The sequence below is a fragment of the Salminus brasiliensis genome, chromosome 13 (assembly GCF_030463535.1).
Source record: "Salminus brasiliensis chromosome 13, fSalBra1.hap2, whole genome shotgun sequence".
NCBI lineage: Eukaryota > Metazoa > Chordata > Actinopteri > Characiformes > Bryconidae > Salminus > Salminus brasiliensis.
This window is the reverse complement of record NC_132890.1, coordinates 28,460,144-28,477,282: the sequence shown is the minus strand read 5'-3', so window position 1 is coordinate 28,477,282 and position 17,139 is coordinate 28,460,144. Positions and strand designations below refer to the sequence as shown.

Here is a 17,139-nt window from a genome sequence, read left to right as displayed (position 1 = left end):
AGACATTCCTACCTAGTTGATCCACCTTATAGATGTAAATTCAGAGACAGAAGCTGATCTGTTGCTGCACAGCTTGTGTTAGTCATCTTCTAGTCCTTCTAGTTAGTGGTCACAGGACACTGTTGGCTGGATATTTCTGGTTGGTGGACAATTTTCAGTCCAGCAGTGATGCTGAGATTTATACAAACCCCAGCAGCACTGCAGTGTCTGATCCACTCATACCAGCACAACACCACTAACACATCACCACTATGTATGTGTCACTGCAGTGCTGAGAATGAACCTCCACCCAAATTGAAGAACAGAGGGAAAAAAGACTAACAGAGTATGCAGAGAAACAGATGGACTACAGTCTGTAATTAAAGAACTACAAAGTGCTCCTGTATGGAGGTGGAGCTGATATAATGGACAATGTGGAAACAAGGAGGTGGTTTTGTAATATTGGCCGGTCAGTGTATATAGTATATACATTAAACTATTATGATCTGAATTAAGCCGTTCGGAGTGTGTTTGGTGTGAAATGCTCCATTTCAGGAAAGTAAAAAAAAAGAGTTTTAAAGTTTTATTAAACCTCCTCCAAATAAAGTTATTACTTCAACTGGGTTTGAATACACTGAATACACATACAAGAGATTTTACCATGGTTCTGAGACATTGGGTCTAAAATGTGTTTTTACATCACACACCATTAAAATTGCAGGAGGGAACATGTGCATGTGTGGCACAATAGTCCCCAAAACCACTAGCTGCCAGTGAGCTATTACACCATGTGGGAGACCAGGGTTCGATTCCCAGTCTGGGTGACCGTATGCTGCGCTACACCAATAAGAGTCCCTGGGCAAGACTCCTAACACTACATTGGCCCACCTATGTAATACGAGTAACCTTGTAAGTCACTCTGGATAAGAGCGTCAGCTAAATGCCATAAATGTAAATAAATCCCTTACTCTGATAAGTCTGTTAATTTCTCTACAATAAACAATTTCCACCACCAAGTATGACAACCACTGAAATATGAAGATTTTGATAATCCTATATTTTTTATCCGCATTTGAAATGATAAGTAAATGAAACTGAATTGAAAACTAGACACCAGGAAACATTTCATGTTAGGAGAATACTACATGCTTTTAGATTTTTGCCACAATATCGTTTGTCTTCGAGCATTGAATACCAAACAAGATATCGATATCAGCATTTGGTATCGTGACAACCCTGCAATGCTTACCTGCCATGGCCAGTTGATCACCACTTAACAATCCACAGCCAAACAAAGTGTAAATAAAGATGTCAAATGGGGTTAAAATCATATATAATGCAGTGTGTATTAAAATCCCCCCCCCCCAACACACACACACACACACACACACACACACACACACACACACACCCCCCCGCACCGCTGCAGCTCATGTGATGGAGGCGCTGCGGAAGAGGAACTTCACCCAGCGAGTGGAAACATGCCAGCACTCCCTGCTAAATAGAAACTAACTGCGTTGTCAGAGTCCAGCTACCATTGGTTATCATACTTTACATGTTTTAATGCCGATCATCCCGACATGACAGCAAAACTATGGATTACCCTGGCCGTGCTTCTCCTGTGTTACAAGGTGGGAAATGCAGCTAGAGTTATGTTAGCTATCCTAGCTGAGCTTAGCCCAGTTTAGCCTAGCCTAGCTTAGCTGAGTGAGAGCCAGCTGTCTAACCCGTCCATGCCTCGGATAAACATGCCACAACAGGGCGCTTTTCGGAGGGTTTTTCGGGGTTGTTATGATACATACTACAAAATAAGTCTTGATCTACTCTGTTAGCACATGTTGAGTTTTTGGTGTGTGTGGGGGGAAAGTATGGTGTACGTAAAGTGTGTCGAATAGAAGTTTGAGGAAGCTGAGCAGCGGGGGTTTCCAGCAGCGCAGTCACAGTACGCTGGAGTTGTGTTGGGGAAGGCTGCCTGTCGCTGTGTTCACTGTGTTCACACCGAGGGGGATTTCAAGGAGACTTCTCAGTAAACTGGTTAACCAAGGCTGTCCAGTAGATGAGCAGGTGTCAGTCTTTACTAGTGGACGGCTGCAGTTATCGAGCTAGTGATAGAGCTCGCTCAATAAGCACGATACTGTTTCAGACCAGGTCCATATTATGTTATTAGTCACATGTTGTTGTTGTTGTTATCATCTTCATCTTCATCATCATCATCTTAATCACCAACAGTCATATAATAATCATTGTAAGCTTAAAAGGCACCTAGCTTGGTTAAAGAGTGTGCCAAATATAAGGAAAACCTCTTGTCATGGTTCCTTTAACCTTTAAAAAAGTTATATAGAGCACCTAAATGGGTTCCAGTATTGTAAAAAAGTAAAAAAGAGTCAAAGTAACTTGTTTTCATTAATGTTAATTTATTAAACCGTTTCTGCTGAGAGTTTGGAGTGTAATAAATCGGAAGCTTTGACTAAAGTCATTCAGTTAAATTAGAAATATTAAGTGCCACACTACTACTACTTATAATAATATTCATATATGGAGTCTATAAACAGAAACACTATTTGAAATAAAACCTTGTTGCTTTGCTTTGTTTCAGGGAGAGTGCCAAGAGGCAGTGCTGCATGTTTCAGATGGGGCTCTTAATAAGGAATACTGTCTCGTCTACAACTCCTCATGGTCCAACATCTCTGACTCCCTCAGCAGTGCTGTAAGTGAATCCATCCTCACCAGCTTAGACCTGAAACTGGCAGCAGTGCAGGTGTACTCTCTCTCACTGCCCACACTCATTATTCAGATGATAGAGAGAAAAAAAAAAACAACTTTAACGAGGGCTGACTGATACAGCCTGTAATTAGAACTACACAGTGCTCCTGTAGGGTGAGTGGAGCTGACATAATGGACAGTGAGTGTAGAAACAAGGAGGTTTTTACTCCATCTGATTGTGAATATACTAAGAGACTGTTTTACCATGGATTTGAGATTTGCATGTGTGGCAAAATAGTCCCCAAAACTGACATCGGGTCCTGTAAATTCCCTACTCTCAAAAGTCAGTGAAGTATTCAGATGATAGAGAAAAACAAACTAGAATGAGGGCTGACTGAGACATTTAGGTCAAATACAGCTACCACCACTGATACAGCCATGTGAAACAAGTAGAACACCCCACAAACACCTTTTGCCTTTTTTAACATGTTTGAACATAGGGACATTTGATCTTCGTTTAGCAATATTCTGAGATAAGGGTAATATAACTAAAAAAGTGAAAAACTGAAGAAACTTATATTTAAAAAAAATCATTTGTAAAATGTTGAGGTGAGTGGTATAACCACAGCGAGATTTAAAGAGACCCTCCAAGAGAAGGTTGTCGATGCATATAAGTCTGGAAAGGGATTTAAAATGATCTCAGAACAAATAGAATTGGAAATCAGTCATTCCACTCTCCGCAAAATAATTTACAAGTAAAACAACTGCCAACATAGCCAGTCCAAGAACAGAAGTCTCCAACTATCCTAAAATGTCATGATGGGACACAGGTAGCTCACAATGGATGTCAAAGTACAGCATTTGACAGCAAGCCATGCTGTCAAACAAAAAAAGGGTAAGATTAAGGTTTGCCAGAGTTAAGAACTCTTAAACAAAAGATCAGTACTTCTGGAACTGGTGTGCTCTGGACAGAAGAATCTTGAAAATTGTTTTGATCTACATCCCAGGGGGTTAAACTACCACTGTTTCCATCGTAACTCCAAGAGCAACAATATGGAAAACAAAGATGAAAAATAAGCGGATTGACTGTGCATGTGTTATATGTATGCTAGTATGCTAGTCCGTCCTCACTGGTGATGGAGATATTACATACAGGTTGGGTAATTGGCAGTCCAATTTGGAGGTGAAAATCAGATAAAGAATGTAAGTGCTGTAAAATGAATAAAATACAGATATTTGAGGTTTACTAAATCTGTTTCTGTTAATGATATGTCTAATTGAGATGCCTTATTTCTTTTATTAAACTGATTTAGAGTTTGTGCGTATTTATTTGTGTGTGCTTCCAGGTGAAGTATGAGCTGGTGAACCTGACCTACAGTCTGCTGTGTGATGCGGGGGGGTTGCTACCGGTGAATCTGACAGGTAAAGCTGTGGCCGTGATGAGAGGTGGGTGTGCCTTCAGCCAGAAAGCTCAGGTGGCTCAGCACTTGGGTGCAGCTGTCCTACTCATCACCAGCAAGGAAAACATGGTAGGAATCTGGTTTAAAGCAATATTTTTCAGAACAATGTGTAGTGCTTTGAAACTGTACCAGACAGAGGTGAGCTATAAAGGTCAACAAATTAGTGTAAACAGCCAGTATCAGCCCTTCATATCAGCTAGATGTTCCCCCATCACATCTATAGTATGTTTCTGACCTGTGAGCTGTTGGCAATGTATATGGTTGGGTCACTGTGATAGAATGCACCATCTATCACAAGAAGATGCTGTGGTAGACAGAAATTGCTGTCTAAACACGAGAAAATGACCAAGCAAGTTCTTTTAAAACATGTATAAGTACACAAGGTTTTATTCTCGCCTATATCTCCTATCGCCTATTCAGGTGACCCCATCAGCCAATGATACTGAATATGAGAAAGTGAAGATTCCACTGGCTCTGATGAGGTACCGAGACTTCCTTGACATCCAAAAGGTAAAAACTACTGAGGAAGAAAACTTTTCTCACTCTGTCGATAACAGTATTTTCATGTTCAGGTTTAGTGTCTTTCTGTATTTGCATTTGAACCGGAAGCGGGCACAGCCAACACCTGATGTTTTTGTTAAACATTTAACAGGTTAAGTGGGCATTTCATTCTGCCCTAGATTTAATAATGACGATAAGCAATGGAAAAACATAAACAGGGAACATTAAAAGTATCTATATATAAGTACATTGATATGATATTCATACAAATTAATATTTATAGTCCGATAGAAACTGAATGCCTCTCCTTTTGTGTGTCAGGTGTTTTTTTTAAGGAAGATGGAGGCGCAACTGTATGCTCCACCCACACCTGCATTTGATGTGAGCATCCTCGTCATGCTTGCCCTTGCAGTCTTCACTGTTGGCATGGGTGGATTCTGGAGCGGCGCTGCAGAGAGGTTAGTGTTCCTCCATAGCAACAGTTTTGGGATTGGGCAAGCTTTACAGAACAATGGTAAAAATGAGACTGTAGCTCCACCTCAGTGTATATCACAATACCTACATTTAAAGTGTTATTAATATTCACCCTAATGAGAGACTGTAGCTCCACCTCAGTGTATATCACAATACCTACATTTAGAGTGTTATTAATATTCACCCTAATGAGAGATTGTAGCTCCACCTCAGTGTACTCAACCCTGAGAGAGGCTTCAGCTCACACTTTGTGTATACAGTAACTCTGACTGAATTAGTACCTAATTTTATAGTGGTTGATCATATGTTTGTTTGTTTTCTGCTTTGCAGTCTCACATCCCTGTCCTGATTTCACTTCCCTATGACCCTATAGCAGTTACTACACTGCTGCGTAAATGTGCTATGTTAGAAACTAAATCTGTGCTTTATGGGTAGTGTTTCATCGACTTGAATTCAGCCTAGTCTAGGACTAAATTGTAAGGTCATTGGCCGTTTGTCTGGGAGTAATCTTTATCTGGGTCAGAGGAACTGGATCATAGAGTCCTAATCTGTTTTGGACTCAAGGAATAGCCTCAAACTAACATGCTAGTTATGATAGAATTTACAGTACAATACATGATATCACTAAGGCAACATTAATAATGCAGCAAAAAACAACACTGTGTAGCGTTTTACCTTAAAGTAACAGCTTATAAATCGTTGTGATGCTTCACTGACCTGTAATAAGGGGAATATATATTTGCTGTCATTGCTACTCCAGGCTCGGCATGCTGTTGACTGCAGCATGTGCAACCTAATGCTGCGTAACCTCATATGTGACGTTTAATTTCAGTGATTGTCCTGTATCTCTCAGCTCATCCAGAAAAACATGTCCTTTAGTAGGGTCGCAAATTGCAAATTATACCAGACTGTTGGGTGAACACATGAGCAAGAAAGGCCAATTTTCTGTTGTGTTGCTTTAAGATTAAGATTATTGAATTGTTGAGTTAAAAATGACACATGCTGTCTGAACGGTAGATAGTGGTGTAGCATACAAGCGAGCTACGTCAAAACATCTGAAGCTGGAGAACTCTATGCTCATATTATTAGTCAGATATTTATCTGTGAAACATTTGTCATGACATGCGTACAGTAAATATAAATTGTGATTTAAACTGAGATGGAGTTACAGTGTCTCATTAGGGTTGAATATTAATAACACTAAAACATTATGATGCATATTGTGTATTGTGAAAAAAGCATTTAAATATTGTGTGTGTTTGTGTGTTCAGAGAGAAGCAGAATGCTGGACCAGTTCTGTCTGGAGGAGAAGAGAGAGCTGACAGTGGTGATTTGTCACTGTACTCCCCACTTAAGGTGCTGCTGTTTGTGGTGCTGATGTGTGGGATGCTTGTGCTCATGTACTATTTCTACAAGTGGCTTGGTGAGTGATCTCTATGGTTGGTTAAACAACCAAACTTTTTCAGGTGTGCTGGCTTCCTGTGGAGCATGGATAACATAAGTGTTTGTTTTGTTGTCAGTGACCCACAGCTTCACACACAGTTCCACTTACCTATGTTCTAATGGGCTGTGCCTCATTTAGAAAGCACTCTTCTGAAAACTGCTGTGGGGCTAAGCTACAGTAGGCTGGATAGACTGAGATGCGGTTTGACTATGATTTTTCTGATTGTGTCCTGCAGTGTATGTGATCATCGTCATATTCTGTCTGGCCTCGGCTACAGCACTCTACAGCTGCCTTGATGCCATCATGAATGCAATAGGATGCAGTAAACTCAGGTAAACACACGTAATTAAGTCAACTATTTTAAAACATCTAGCATTACTTTAAGAAAGTGTTCTGTACTGCTCTAAAACCTTTTTCTGAGTGCTGCTTTCACCGCTTGCTGTTAGCAGTGTTTGCTCACAATGTGGCCTTTGCCAAAGGTAGGACTCCCTACGTGTTGGAAAATTTTTATTTCTTGTCTGACCCCATCAGACCTGCTTAGGAGCAACTTCCAGAAAGGTCTGTAAGACATGTCACTAGTTTTGAAAGAATTTTCCAAGCTTTTTAAATTCTCTGACTCTTTAAACCTTGTGCCTAAACAACTGTCTAGAGGCTTGAAAAGCAAAGTAAACAACGTCTGCACAAATCTGTCAGCGTGAGGTTTGTGCAGTGCTGAATGTTATTAACATATGGCAGTTCAGGTGATCTATGGAGGTCAAAATAAATAGGGCAGGCTAATCAAAACCTTCAGGAAAGTTCTCCTTCTGAGTCCGAAGGGTCATGCACTGTTCTGCACTGCTTGTACAAACGTAATCTTGCATTTCATGAGACGTACACCTTGTCAACTTGCCAGCAAATTTATCATGCTTTGAGGTTTTGTTGTCCCTAGTGATATTGGCAGTGTTACTTGGGTGAAGGCAAAAATGGATTCCACAAAATACCAGCAAATCCTTTTAGCTAAATGCGAAAGCAACTGTCAAATGACTGATGCTGAAAAGAGGATGGCTTCTACAACACGAGAATCATCCAAAATGTACCTCAGAACCATAGTAGACTACTTAAAGACCCAAATGAAGCTTTTTGGAAATGGTCCTTACAGTCCCCTGGGTTAAACATCATAAATTTGTGGATAGATCTGAAAGACTATATAAATAAAAGGCTGCTATATAAAGAATTTTCAAGCTGTACTTTTTTGCCAAAGGTGGAGTTGCTAAGTACTAACTCTTTTAAGATGCCCAAACTTGGCAACAGCCATGTGGATAAATAATTTTAAAAAAGAATTAATTTAATGCAACACAGAGTAACTGCACATTAGGATTTGTTGTAAATATTGTGGACTTGTTTGATAGGTTACAGAGGTTGAGTTTTATAATGCCTTTCTACTGCATTTCTTAAGTGTGACGTGTGGAGAACGGAGCTGTTCAGTGCGGTCGCTGCTGCTGGCTGCTGTGTGTATCACTCTGGCGGTGGTGTGGGGCGTCTACCGTAACGAGGACAGGTACCGTGTGGACGTGTGTACACACGTTCTCTCGCACACTCCCATGCACACTCTGACTAGACTGACTGGGTCTTGTTTTAAGACTCAGTGGCTTGTGTGCGTGTGCGTGTGCGTGTGCGTGTGCGTGTGTGTGTATGAGAGAGAGTATGTTGGCAGGATGTGGTCTAGTTTAGAGGCACCAGCTTACTGGAGATGTTATGGTGCATGTGTATGACCATACCTCAGAGTTGGCAAGTGAGAAATAATGCGTGCATGTGGGCATGTGTGTGTGTGTGTGTGCATCCATGTGTGTGCAGGTGGATCTGGATCCTGCAGGATCTATTGGGTGTTGCTTTTTGCCTGAACTTCATGAAGACTATCACACTCTCCAACTACAAGGTGCTGTTTGCTTTGCTTTGCCATCACTGGCATCCTTTTTTGGTCCCGTGGGAATCTGCAGTTAAGAAAATAAAATGCAGTGTAATGTTGTGCTGTAGTGATGGAGTGACTTGTATCTGTATTAATAAGGGACATGTGTTTTTCTTTCAGATCTGTGTGATCCTGCTCAGTCTCCTGCTGGTTTATGATGTTTTCTTTGTCTTCATCACACCCTTCCTCACACCTGTGAGTGTTTTTTGTAATAATGTCCATTAAGTTGACATTAAATAGATAGTCACAAGAACAACTCATTTGCATATATCGGTCTACTCAGCCCCTAGCAGTTTAGCTCCACCCATTTATATTGCAGTTCTCAGGAGTGTTTTAGGAGTTGTTTTTTAATTGAGACAAAATACAGGGCAACCATCAGCACCATCAGATTGATTTTAAAGGCACAGGGACAGAAGCAGTGGTTTAATTCTGAAGCATTCTGAAGGTTGGAAGATGGTTGTGTAAAAATGACTAACTGCTATATGACGCCTGGATTACACAACAATCAACAAGTAATAAACAATAAAATAAAGCAAACTGGAGGTGGTGGGTTTTAAATAAGAACAAGACAGTATTCACCATAACACACCACTGAGGAAAAACTCAACGAGGACATTCCTTTTGTGTGTGTGTGTGTGTGTGTGTGTGTGTGTGTGTGTGTGTGTGTGTGTGTGTGTGTGTGTGTGTCTTTTGCAGAATGGAGAAAGCATTATGGTGCAGGTAGCGCTTGGCCCGGGTGCTGGAGGAGAGAAGGTAAATGTTTGTGTGGTTGTATGTGTGTGCGTATGTGTGAGCTTGCACTGTAACAGTCATTAACCATGTGGGCTGTGTGTGTGTTTTTGTTTGTTTGTTTGTGTGTGTGTTTGGGCTCTATCTGTAGGGCGATGGTGATGTGGTGGAGGTCCCGGCTGACCCCTCGCCGTCCTATGAAAAAGTAAGGTTTACTCTGAATGGAACGGGGGGCCTCACACACACACACACACACATACAGCGCTTGTAAGGACCAACTGCTAAGTCTATCCCAAACTATTGCTCTATTCCAGCCTCTGCCTCAAAAGCTCTGGCCACACTTACACATGCAGTTGTATTCTTAAGTGTTAGCAGTCATGGTCAAACCCTATGATGTTTTAAGTGTAAATTATTCACGTCCTCTAGAGAGAACATTTATTTTATTTACATTTATTTTATTTACGTAAATCAAATTTAGCATTATGCAAAGGCTGGTATTTCTTGCTCATAGTCTTCCGCTATAGTTGGAAACACTGTTCTCACCATATCAGGTCAGTGGATCATCACAATGATTTTGAAGCCTTTATGTTAAGCTAAAGATGCTACATATGTCTCCTGTAGGTTTTGTGGGAATCTTGACTATATATATATATATTTATTTATTTTTTTTTTCACTTTTTAAAAACTGTAAATAAATTTTAACATGTGCAGAAAATGTCATATTTACGTTTGTTCTCTGTAGAGGATTTGTTTACTTATTTACACTTAGAAAGTCATTTGCACAGATATGCCCAAATTTCGGATTGTCGTCAAGTCACTACTACTACCAGTACATGATCAAACTTAAACAGTATTATTCAATAGTGGTGTTTTTTTTTTTTTTTTAAGAGGCAGGGTTTTTGTGAGTCAGCATTGGCTGATTGTAATAGTAATACGTAATATTCCCACCGCAACCTCTAACTAGAGGTCTAATTAGGGCTCTACAGTCTTTGAATATTTGCTTTTTTTTGACAGCATTGCTAAAATATTTGATGCTCTTCTGATTTGAGGAATCGAGAGTAGTTCCCTGTGTAAAAAAAATTAATATAAACAAGAATTTTAACCGTTTCATTCTGGACTCACTTAGAAGTGCCCTCTAGTGTCTAAACAAACCAGAATTTGGTTTTCTGGTTCTTTCATGTAGTTGATTTAGTGTGTGTGTGTGTGTGTGTGTGTGTGTGTGTGTGTGTGTGTGTGTGTATGTTGTGTACGGTGCTGTGTGCCTCTTTATTTCACTAACACACTAACAAATGCCTTATTTTGACTTCAGGGGGTTCTGATTGTGTAAAGTAGTAATTTGTGTGTGTGTGTGTGTGTGTGTGTGTGTGTTGCAGTTGCCTGTGGTGATGCGTATCCCACGCTTTTCAGCCTGGGCACAGAACCTGTGTGGCATGCAGTTCTCCATCCTGGGCTATGGTGACATCATTGTTCCAGGTGAGGCCGTCTTTCCACCCAGACGGAGACAGAAAACAAACACCAGTCTGTGTATTCTAACGGCCCACCAAGAGTCTGTGCATGATGTTACTTAAAACGGCACTATGCAAGATTTGGTGGGTTTTTTTTGTTTGTTTTTTTTTGCTGAATGCAGAGTCTAGTTTTACACTTTTTACTCCACTGTCGTAACTCCAAATAGTATTTTGAGCTCTTCCTCATGGACAGCTGTACACATGCATTTGTTGACAAGCCAAAGTGAAAGATGCACAAAGAAACCTTGATTCACCTTGATGTGTGAATCTTTAATGAGCACTGTGTTTGGCTTTTAACATTCCCACTGACTCCTGCATGTGTCTTTTAGGCCTGTTGGTGGCGTACTGCCACAGGTTTGACGTGTGGACTGGCAGTTCCAACAGAATCTACTTCATCTCCTGCACCATCGGTACTGCTTCATCCTATAAAGCTACACCTGAAGCATCACTCACCTTTGGTGTCACTCTAGAGCTACATCTTTAGCATCTACATCTTTGGGATCACTACTTCTTTAGCATTACTCTAGAGCTACACATTCATCACTCTAGAACTGCAGATTTAGCACTTTCACTTTCAATGCAAACTTTTAATTATTTTTAATTGGTTTTACTATTATTCAAAAGGTCTTTTTTATTATTATTTTGTCTCTTTGTGTCTGTCTCTGTGTTTGTGCGTGTGCACAGCATACTGTGTAGGCCTAGCGGTGACGTTTGCAGTGATGCTGCTGTCTAAAATGGGTCAGCCGGCTCTGCTGTATCTCGTGCCATTCACTCTGCTCACCAGCGCCATTCTCGCCTGCAGCCGCAAAGAGTTCAGGCAGTTCTGGGCCGGGACGACATACCAGGTTAGTGCCTCTGATTGGACCAAAGAACAGTCTGTTTAACAGAGAATGATGTTTGATTGGACAAGCATGCAGTCCTTTGGGCTTAATGCTTCTGCTTCCTTTACCTAATAATGAGTAATATGCATGTTAATCTTTTAATTTCATCACAATCATTATGATTTTATTTATTATGATTCTTTAGGAGGTGATTCAGTGCATCGTAAAATCTTTCATTTCACTATGATTCAACTTATTTTCATAAGATTATCATAAATATACAATAAATGCACAAATGTGACTGGAGGAGCTGTTTATGGCAAAGACATGTAATACAGTTTATTGTTGTTTTGTGTTTGTTTCTATACTTTATATTTTTAAGTAAAACATATACGGTTATTGTAATTAATTAGAATTAGTTCCACCATTTTATAATCAATTCAGTTAAATTATACCTATCAGGGCTCCGGATCAATGAGTTATGGAAAACAGACTTTAACAATCGTCATCACATGTTCTTAAAGTTTTTTTCCAGCTTAAAGGTTCATTAGTAGTTTGCACGCACAAGTGAAATTACTGTGTTTTGGAACCACTTTAGGATCCTTATGTTGAGGCTGGAACACAGGAACGTAAATGTTAAGATAATGTATCTACTCTGTGAGATTTATTTGTTTATTTATTTCATTTTGGAGCCCTGATTTGTACACCAGTATCACTAAGTGAGTAACAAGAGCAGCTGACCACAGGCGATAGCTGTCGGAAAGTGTTCAGCATTGAATGTTTTATGCCCTAATGTTGTTAGAAATTAAATCTCCTATGAAACTCTTGTGAAAACCAGTCCTGCTAATCTGTCTGTGCTGCTGTGTGCTCAAACTAACAGAGCTTAGCTTAATGCATAATGTTAAACATAACTCCCCCTTAAAACTCCTCCTGAAGTCCTCTGTGTAACTTTAAATAGAGCTTATTTACAACTAGTCAGTGTGACTCCACGCGTTAATAAACAGTTATTAATATTTGTTCTCTCTTAGCATTAGCAGTCAGTTAAAGCGAGAGTTCAGCCAGAAATTAAACACAGTATTTTCCCTTCTCCATTGCCAATGTGTTTGATGTCTTCAGTTTCCTTCTTTAGTTTTGCAGCAAAGTTAAAAGGCTTGCAAATAAGAACTTATACCCCACCCGTTAGCATAATGCAACTTGTGCTGACAATGTGTAATGCACTTTTCTATATAAACATGAAATATAAAGTATGCTAATTAGGCATGCAGTTAGCAAGCATGCCAGTTCGTGGGATGTAAGCTTCCAAACTTGTTAATTGGCCGAACTACTCAAGTTTCACAGTGCTAATTGATGGGGTATAATGCTGGCATGCTTAGCTACATTAGCCTTGTAGCTCCAGTTTTCATAGTTGGTTGGGTATAGCTCAAGTTAGCATAGTGCCTGTTGGTGGGATGTAGCTCACGTTTGCACAGTTCTAACTGGTAGGGTATGAGCTTATATTGCTTATCTACGTTAGCTTCGTAACTCCCTAAAAAAAAAAAAAACTTCAGACACCAAACATGGACTACATTTGCGAAAAGAGGGGGAGCTTATGTGTTTTGATTTTGTTTTGATTTATTTATTTTATTTTTATTTTTTTGGCAAACTGTCGCTTTAATGAAAGGAAACCAGTTTCTCTGAGTTCACATTTGTGTGTAGTAGCTCCTGTGCACTTCATCTGTAGCCCTGCTCAGCTCTGGAAACCTGTCATGTCTGATTACTTGATCTCCATCAGGTATTGGATTCGTCCCGGGAGCCTTTATTACCAGGTGGGCTTTTACCCCTCAGCCCTCCCTCTGCTACACCTGCTCCATCCATACATGTCCTCCGTTCGCTCGCTGTGGTTTTGTTCCATTTGATCTTTCCAGCTTCTCTCTCATCTCAGTGCTGCCAGACTGTGGAATAGTCCACTTCTCTGGCAATGCTAGAGGTGATGGCTAGGGGGCAGCAGAGGAGAATGAAACAGCATGGTGTGACATGATCGAAATCATTGTTTATAAACAGGAAAAATCTCTGGTAGCTGGTTATTTACAGAACCTTTCAAAAATGTTTCTACGTAGCACCAACAATGGTTTCACTGTATAAGCAAACCAGTTTTCTATTATTTATGCCTAAAAAAGGATTTTTTTAGGATTATTTAGTTTAGACACTGATTTTCAGCACCTGTTTACACCTGGCACTAACATGCATTTTGTATCCGGATATTATCTGGATCAAAGTAGATCCGGATTCTGTTTACACTCGTTAAAATGCGTCCCCAGTGTGACCAGTTGAGGTCTGATTTTCATACATAAAAGTACAGCAATTCATGCAACATTTCCATTTCACATTCTGTAAACAACAGTTTCTCATTAAATTTGCCCTGCTCCGGCAGGCTGTGAACAGTTTAAAGGAACCAGGTTGTGGTTCTACAACATGGTGGACCAATGAATGGTTCTTGCCTTCCCATAACAGCGCTATTAGGATTTTATTTATTTATTTTTTTTATACTATTTAAATCGCAAGGGAAGAAACAGTAAAACTACTCTCATCTAGTGGAAATTAGGCACGAGCACGAGTGCACATGAGCAAAAGAGAGTGAGAGAGAGGGAGATGGCGAGCTCCACAGTAATTTATTTGTATTAAATTTTTTTTCCGACTGACATATTTTTGCTTGCCTGATGATGTCTGATCACAGAAAACAAATTTCGTTAACACTTGTATCGAATGTGGACCAGATCTGTCTCCGAACGTGATCCGATCATAATCCGATCTGGACGCATGCCAGGTCTAAACACACTTTGTGACTGAATTAGAAACTGTGTAAAAGCTGGAACTTGAAAAGAAACTTATTTCCGCAGTAATACACACACTGCTGTTTCATCACTTTCATCTCGCTCACTCTCTCGCTCACACTCACTCTCTGTGCTCACTCTGTTTTCCAGAATCTTCATCCTTTTCCATTGTGAATCATTATGCTTCATCTTCTGTGTACACACACACACAGGGCATCCCCAGATCTGAAATCAAATATCCGAAGCTGAATAAGCTCACATTTTCTAAACATTAGTGTTTTCTGAAAGTACCCTTATCGTTAATCATATATATATATATATATATATATATATATATATAGATATAGATATATATGAGCCTGTAATCTGTATAAATCTGTATGTCGGCTAGTTATTTAACCTTTATGAATCTAGCTTAATTAGCAAGCAATCTTACCTTCTTGAATACACATTGATTTACTATCTAGTAATATTATCTATTAATTAAAAGCTTTATAAATATAGATTTGTTAACTAGCTAGCTAACATTTATAAATACATAAATATCTTGTTAACAAAATACAGATAGCTAAGGTATACGTAAATACCTTTTTGTAATTCTTTATAATTATAGCTTTGTTAGCAAGCTAGCTAACACTTACACATGTGGCTTTATTAACAAGATGTTAATCAACTAAGTAAACTTCTAGAGATATAACTAGCTTTATCGCTAACTTTCTAAAGTTTGTATATATTTTAGCTTATCTAAATTGAACCTTTATAAACCTACCTTTATTAGCCAGCTATTTAACCATGACACATTCTTTCACATTAGACATTAGCTAGCTATTTCTAACCTTTTAAAAGTATAGCGCTAGCTTTGTTAACTAGTTATTCAAGGTTAATAAGTATATCTGTGGACCTGTGTTGGACTTTATCTTCATGGTTTAGTTTGATGAGAGATTCCTCATTATAACACTAAGCCATGGAGCAAATAGAGACCCACTCCTCTGCCTTTAACCCTCACCTGTCTGTCCTTGTATAGAAAAATTTTATATATATTGAAGAGGAAAGCTTTTGTCAACATCTGACCATGTTGGCAATGTCTGTGTTTAATCTTAATGTAGAATGATCTGAATTCCTGAGGAATAACATTTCTGTTTTTATTTTTCTCTTTATTCTTCCTTTTTTATGTATTTTCTTTTTTTTTTGCCATTTTTATTCTTTCTTTTTGATTTTCTTTACTTTCTTTAATTTTTTCTTTTGTTCCTTTTGTTTTCTCTCTCTCTCTCTTTTCTGTCTGTCTCTTTCTCTCAGATGGAGAGGCTGCATATCCCAGCGCAGTGAGGAAGTGCTGATTTTTGGATTTTTCCTGTTTTTATATCCTGGGGACCCAGCATACAGAACGACACACCTTCATCTATTTACACTGATGATTTTGGGGGACAGCCTTTAAAGTGACAGTTGTACAAAGACCCCAACCCCACTCCGCTCCTTCCCCAAAAAGTTAGGGGTTCTGTTGAGACACGTTTGATTGTTCTTTGGTTTTACTCTGGAGCTACAAGGCTAATGTCATTTACAAGAAATTTAAGTTTATACCCCATCACCTACATAATTGGTGAGGTATAAGCATCCATGTTTTGTTGGCTACTTTAGCCTTGTAGTTGCAGAACTATTTGGTGGGATATTAGCACCCATTACTTTGTAGTTTAGGTGCTAAAACTGAAGAACCATCATAACATACACACTGCAATGTTAAGGCTGCCCAGTGGTACCTTAGCTGATCAGGAGTAGGTGTGTTTGTTTTTATTTTTTGGTGTGGGTGTATATGTGTGTTGCTTGAGCTAAGGAATAATACCACGCCGGCAACAACCTGACACAACTGATTTAATGGTAATAATAATAATAATAATAATAATAATGATAATTCGCACTTTATTCTCCAGACTGACTCCTCCCCCTCAGAGCAGGTCTGTTTAGGGGCGTACTGTACTGTGTGATCCTTGTGTATTTGATTAATAGTGGAATCATGATTTCTATAAAAGCCTTAAACACTCAGTAGATTAGCGGTAAATTCTCTTTTTTTAGAACAATAATCGTCCTGTGCCACAATAACTCTGCACACACAATCACTGTTCTTCACCCCTCTGTCCTGAAATGCCTTAAAATTAAAGGTGGAGAAATAAAAAAAAACTTATCATCTTTTCAATTGTTGTGGGCATCTTGAAAAGGTGTGTGTGTGTGTGTGTGTGTGTGTGTGTGTTAAGGCTTGAAGTTGTGTTATAAGGACCAGCTGCTGTTGACATCAAGTGTGTATCTGTGTGTATGTAGTTACACTGGCCCTTGTTCAGCAAAGTCTGATTGTAAAATGAGAGTTTACAAACACCATCTTCTTCATCAGTCTGATCTTTGGCGATCTGTAGCTTCCAGTGCAAGTGTGCATGTAAATTTGAGTTTTTAGGAATGGTTCAGTGAAACATCAAAGTAACATGATTGATCAATGATCCCAAATGCAGTCAGTCAGCCAAGACCTGCTTGGTATGCTAGACCATCACCGATCTCATAAACAGTCAAAAATTTATCTTAGCCTGTCTCTCAAAAAAATATCCAGATGGTCATTTATTGATTTTGTAACGCAGGGTGGATGGACCTATTTAAACATTTAAGCTAAAACTGGAACTATATAATCACCCTCTACATATTGTACTGCTTTGTAGCACTGTTATGCTTTTGAACTGGACAGCAGCGTGCCGAGGGATGCCACATCCTGTGCTGTGGTAGAAGTGGTT

The 17,139-nt window shown here is 39.4% G+C and overlaps 1 protein-coding gene across 3 annotated transcripts; it reads left to right on the top strand.

Annotated features, from left to right (window-relative positions):
* The first annotated feature begins 1,413 nt into the window (after positions 1-1,413).
* Positions 1,414-16,559, top strand: LOC140575052 (signal peptide peptidase-like 2A). 3 transcript variants are annotated; one of them, XM_072695184.1, is made up of 17 exons: positions 1,414-1,610; positions 2,576-2,686; positions 4,029-4,211; positions 4,563-4,652; positions 4,965-5,101; positions 6,389-6,540; positions 6,797-6,893; positions 7,997-8,098; positions 8,395-8,476; positions 8,627-8,701; positions 9,203-9,259; positions 9,387-9,440; positions 10,609-10,708; positions 11,070-11,150; positions 11,425-11,585; positions 13,333-13,366; positions 15,668-16,559. In XM_072695184.1, exons 1-17 carry the CDS (start codon positions 1,560-1,562, stop codon positions 15,706-15,708), a joined length of 1,608 nt encoding a protein of 535 aa, XP_072551285.1. In that variant the 5' UTR covers positions 1,414-1,559; the 3' UTR covers positions 15,709-16,559. The 3 variants fall into 3 exon arrangements, with proteins under 3 accessions (XP_072551285.1, XP_072551288.1, XP_072551287.1); XM_072695187.1 differs by lacking the exon at positions 9,387-9,440; XM_072695186.1 differs by lacking the exon at positions 13,333-13,366.
* Positions 16,560-17,139: the final 580 nt, after the last annotated feature.